At 50.6% G+C, this 5,489-nt stretch overlaps 1 protein-coding gene across 12 annotated transcripts in view; it reads left to right on the forward strand.

Moving 5' to 3' along the window:
* The window catches only part of EP400 (E1A binding protein p400), a 128,388-nt gene that overhangs the window by 35,901 nt on the left and 86,998 nt on the right, over positions 1 to 5,489 (forward strand). For all 12 annotated transcript variants that reach the window (XM_032270874.1, XM_032270875.1, XM_032270882.1 and 9 more), the window contains 4 exons: positions 961 to 1,101; positions 1,633 to 1,711; positions 2,408 to 2,457; positions 2,838 to 2,895. In XM_032270874.1, the coding sequence (XP_032126765.1) occupies positions 961 to 1,101; positions 1,633 to 1,711; positions 2,408 to 2,457; positions 2,838 to 2,895 (328 nt within the window). The remainder of the gene's footprint in view (positions 1 to 960; positions 1,102 to 1,632; positions 1,712 to 2,407; positions 2,458 to 2,837; positions 2,896 to 5,489) is intronic.

The following is a 5,489-nucleotide window of genomic DNA, read 5'->3' on the forward strand; positions in this document are numbered from 1 at the left end:
TGGACACATAGACAGGGCTGGACAGGGCGGGAGGCTGGACGTGTAGATGCCAGGCTGGACATGTAGACCAGGGCTGGACAGGGCAGGAGGCTGGACGTGTAGACGCCAGGCTGGACACATGGATGCCGGGCTGGATGGGTTGGGGCTGGCTGATAGGCTGGAGTGGGAGCTGGTGGGGTTGACTGAAGAGCAGTGCAGCATCTACAGGGCACGGGCCGGGGCTGCTTCTCAACAGCCAAGTAATGCACCTGCCGCCAGACCTGCCCTTCCCTGTGCCTTCTGCCTCTCCTGGGGCAGATGGGGGAGGCCTCAGAGCAGCCGACCCTGATCAGGGCCTGCGTGGACGACAGGAGCCCAGATCTACGGTGGAGGCTGAGTGGGAGCACGGCCTGCGTGCAGAGTCCTTGCGGCATCTGAGTGCATTTCCGTCCCTAGAGCGGGCACAGGGGCGACAACCATTGTGTTCTCAGGGCTCCAGAGGCTTTCTCATCTGAATTCTCACCACTCATTTGAGGTTCTGTTGGTGGGTATGTGAAGTGTCTGCACTTCGGAAAGCAGTTTGGCAATTTAAAGCAAAAGCCTTAAAATGTGAATTATCTCAGCCCAGTAATTTTTATATCTGGTGTACCATTCATGAATTGAGATCCCGATCCGTGTTTATTGAATAAAGAGATGTTAATCATCTATTACATGGGGAAGGAAGATTGTAGCACAATATGATATTTTAGTTTTGAGAAAAATATGTGTATTTAGTGGGAAAAAACCACTTTCGGGAAAAGTCAAGCAAAATGGTTGATGGGTTTTGCTTGTACTCTTGTTTCTCCTAATGTACCCTGAGAGCATATGAGGATGTGTCTGACAGTGAGTTGTATGTAATTTTAGCCTGAAAAGATGTAAAAAAAGTTACATAAGGTATCCCTTTTTTTCCAGCATGACAATTCTTGTACTTTTATTCACCAGCTTGTTAGAACTGTGGTGCGCCATCATGAGGAGAAACAGCTCCGTGAAGAAAGAGGGAAGAAGGAAGAGCAGAGCCGACTGAGGCGGATAGCCGCCTCCACGGCCCGGGAGATAGAATGCTTTTGGTCGAATATTGAACAGGCGAGTGCTGCAGTTGTCATGGGGTCATAAGAATCAGCCTGTTGGGGCTGGCGAGGCCACTTCCCGAGGCTGGACCTCGGGCTCCTCGCTGAGGAGGCTTTCGGGCACCGAAAGACCCAGCAGTGTGTGCACTTTCCTGGGCTTTTGCTCACTGGCCTTTGAATGGCAGCACGTGCCTCTGTCTGTCTTGCACAGAGATGGACCTCAGCTGTGGCCGCACTCGGAAGTGCTTCCTGCCTTGGAGGGGCTCTTGGGGTTGTCGTTCCAGGGTTAGTGTGAGTCACCACACGTGGCTACTTCTAGAGCGGCTGTTGGCTCTCTGTTTCCTTCCCTGAAATTTTAATTCTTATCTCACCACCTAGTAGAACCTGGGCAGGATGTATTAGAATGAAATAAATGAGAAAGCACTGGGCTGTTGCGGCTGGAAAACACTTATTCAACCCGGCGTACGTGTTTTAGTGTTTCCTGTGCAGAACCTCTGTAATTCCTATCCTTAGTAACATGCTTATTCATTTAATTCTTTGCATTTAGGTTGTGGAAATAAAACTCCAAGTTGAATTAGAAGAAAAAAGGAAGAAGGCCTTAAATTTACAGAAAGTTTCCAGGAGAGGTATGATTAAAAAACAAAAAAGCCGCACCACTGCTTGGGTGGTACTTTGTTCAGATTCTGTTCTCAGCAGGCAGTCTCCTGGCGCTGTGGCTTCTCACAGGACATTTGCTCATCGGCCAGCTGCCTGATTGATACATTTCTCTTTGTGTGGCCATCCTAGTTTTATGCTTCAGTGCTTTTGAGATGTGTTAGTGAGAGTCAGGTTGATAAACTCTGGGACACAGAACTGGAGTTGAGTCCCTGGAGAGTGAGTGGGGAGTTCACTGAGGCGTTTGCCATGCAGGAGGACCCCTGGGCGTCGGGCTGTGTGACACCTCCCTGTCACCCTTCCTTTGATAGTTCTTTGGCAGCTGCCTCCACTTATTATATGCCACTCCATTTAGGACCTGTCCGGCACCAATGGTGGCAGCATTCCTATTTCATTTGCCTCTGAGGATACCCCTGGGAGGGTGGGCATTGTGCTTCCCTGTTATCAGTGAGGAAACTGAGGCTGAGAAGTGGCTGCTGCTGAAGGTCATAGAGCCACAAGTTAGTAAAAACCACTGCCCTGCGTCACGAGGAGGAGGAGGCGAAACTTACGTGTCCCTCCTTTCCCTGCACGTGGGTGGAAGCAGCAGGGGCCCTGCCTGGAAAGCAGAGATGCCCTGGGCAAGCTTGGGGAGCCTCGGAAACTAACTGTGTTCCTTGTCTCTCTAGGGAAAGAACTGAGACCCAAGGGTTTTGATGCATTCCAGGAAAGTTCTCTGGTAAGTTTGGGTTTGTTACTGTGCTGTGTGAGGAGTGGAAGCCGCTCCAGTAGGGTGGGCCTTTTCCTTCTTACGTGGAGGAATTTGTAGGCTGTGACTATTACTCCCTTTCATTATAGACTCAGCCTACTTTGAAAATAAACTGGTGTGTTTTAGCCTTAGTCTCATGTGGGGTGTTACTTTGGCAGGGACAGCTGAACACAGTGAGCATCCATCATATCCTCGCACCACCACTGCCCTGCCCCGCCCGACCCCAAATGGAGGCTGAGGGCAGCCCAGCAAGCTTGCCCCAGGGCTCCCCGCTGTCCCCTGGACTCTTCTGCCTTGGTTTCCCATTCTCAGTGTTTGGATCTCATGCTGGTGGTTTTTCTTCCTTTCAGGATTCAGGAATGTCTGGAAGGAAAAGAAAAGCCAGCACATCCCTGACTGATGACGAAGGTCTGTCCCCCCATAGTGCCGTCTTTGTTGTCTGCAGGGCTGCCGATGAGATCATACAGAGCTGTGGCCACTTGCAAGGGCTTTAGCCTTGCCATGTTCAACTGGTTGAAAGTTCAACCTTTGTATTTATCCAGATGTCTCTCAGTGTAGAGAGCACTTTTTGGTGTCTGTGGAGGATTTGGGATGCTTTCTGGAGCAAAATGGTCGTATGTGCTTTTGTGAGGTTTGGAAACTTGGGTGCATCTTGGAGAGTGTTGGGGCCCTGTACTCATATGGCACAGGGCCAAGCCTGTTCTTGTCCTTGAGAGGTGGCCCGAGTATGTCCGGTGGTAGACCCATGGTTGCCAGCCGGTGGGGTTTAAGGAGAAAGTCATGAGAATTTTAGATGTTGGCACCTGATTCAGATGAGAACAGATACTTGAGCACTGGGCGTGTATGAGCCGGGCCCAGTCCATGGCCACCAGCTCGTGACCTGTTTCCATACCCATGTGGACTGGGTGTAGAAGTCCTCAGGACTAGTCTGGATTTTTAGAGACAGAGTGGGGAGCTGGAGTAGGGAGTTTGGAGAAACCTTCTTGGGGCCTGTGTGTCAGTTCCTTTCAGGTACCAGGTAAGACCTGTAGTTTCCCCCTTGGCTCTTTGGTCAGCATCAGTGTGGATTTATTGGCGTGATTTGGTGAAGTGTGTTAATTTTTCCAAATTTTTGAACATTGATGTTTCGATATTGTTGATTTTTATTCGGAAGTCAACAGGGAGTTTGGCCAGATTGTTGGCATAAAACTGTCGGTATTCAGTTCTGCTGCATATGACAGAAACAAAACAGCACTGGTGCTGATGAGCAAGGAGCCTGGGGGCACATGGCGCAGCACTGCTACGGCATTGTGGTGGCGTTCTTAGGCCCCACCACTCCTCTCTTCTGTCCTGTGCCCAGTCTCCCCTTCAGATGTTCTCCTGGGTTGGGCGGCTCCTGTAGCTCCAGCTGCTCTCCCAGGGCAGGTGGTCCTGTAGCTCCAGCTACTCTCCCGGGGCAGGTGGTCCTGTAGCTCCAGCTACTCTCCCGGGGCAGGTGGTCCTGTAGCTCCAGCTACTCTCCCGGGGCAGGTGGTCCTGTAGCTGCAGCTTGCTGTCTTGGACTTGTGGCTACTGCAACTCTTGCTACTCTGCTGGGGCGGGCAGGTGGCTCCTGCAGCTACAGGTGCTGTCATCAAGGCTGGAGAAAAGGGCGACTTACACGAGTAGAAAAGGTGCTTCCAGGCCAGTTGCTTATTGAAAATTCCTTCTGGAGGGCCCTAAGCAGGGATTCCGCTTGCATGTCAATGGCCAGGCTGCTGCTGATGGTGAAGTTGGGACCCGTGCCTCTCAGTGTAGGGAGCAGTGGGCTGCGGGGAGAGTGGAGTTGTTTCCTGAGGAGCAAATGGAGAGTTGATGCTTTTGGGCAGTTTGCAGTCTTGTTCACATACAGGGATGTACAATTATTTTCTTTACAGGGCCCCCCCCCCCCCCCCCGCCGGTAACGGGAGTCTCGCTCTATTGCCCAGGCTGGAGTGTAGGGGTACGATCTTGGCTCACTGCAACCTCTGTCTCCCGGGTTGAGGCAGTTCTCCCTGCCTCAGCTTCCCGTGTAGCTGGGATTACAGGAAGCCAGCAGCACGCCCTGCTAATTTTTATATTTTCAATAGAGACGGGTTTCACTGTGTTGGCCAGGATGGGCTTGATCTCCTGACCTCAGATGATCTGTCCCCTTTGGCCTGCCAGAATGTTGGGATGACAGGCGTGAGCCACTGTGCCTGCTGTCTTTGCAGGCATTTAACTGGTTACGGAGCACCTGATGGAAGATGACTTAGTTTGGAAATTAGGGAGGCTCGGTGATAACTGCCTTGCATAATGTGCATGGGGTGAGGTCAGTTTTAACTTTATTTTGTGGGAGCGTGTATTCTTTCCTGACACTATTCAATTTATACTGTTTATCTCTGGGTCTTATAAATAAAAGTACAGTTGATAACTGTCAGCTTTAAAGCTGTGTGGTCATGTTCCCTTCTTCACTCCATCTTTTCACCCAAACACGCATTATCCAGTGAAGACAGGCAGTGATTTCTTTTTTTTTTTTTTTGAGACAGTGTCTCACTCTGGTGCTCAGGCTGGAGTGCAGTGGCGCGATCTCACTGCGACCTCAACCTCCCGGGTTCATGTAATTCTCCTGCCTCAGCCTCCTGAGTAGCTGGGGTTACAGGCGCATGCCACCACACTTAGCTAATTTTTGTGTTTTTAGTAAAGTCGGGGTTTTATACCATGTTGGTCAGGATGGTCTCGAACTCTTGACCTTGTGATCTGCCTGCCTCGGCCTCCCAAAGTGCTGGGATTACAGGCGTGAGCCACTGTGCCCAGCCGATAGGCAGTGATTTTAGCTGCAAACACACGAATCTCAGAGCAGCTGAGGAGGCTGGAATGGAGAGGAAAAGGGCATTTATCTCCTGCTGGAGTGCTTGCCAGGTGCCAGCTGGTGCTGAATTCTATTTGTTTTTAAATTTTTTTTCTTTTCTTTCTTTCTTTCTTTCTTTCTTTCTTTTCTTTCTTCTTTCTTTCTTCTTTCTTTC

The sequence above is a fragment of the Sapajus apella genome, unplaced genomic scaffold, assembly GCF_009761245.1.
Source record: "Sapajus apella isolate SASKATOON/1434 unplaced genomic scaffold, GSC_monkey_1.0 scaffold218, whole genome shotgun sequence".
In the NCBI taxonomy this organism is placed as follows: Eukaryota; Metazoa; Chordata; class Mammalia; order Primates; family Cebidae; genus Sapajus; species Sapajus apella.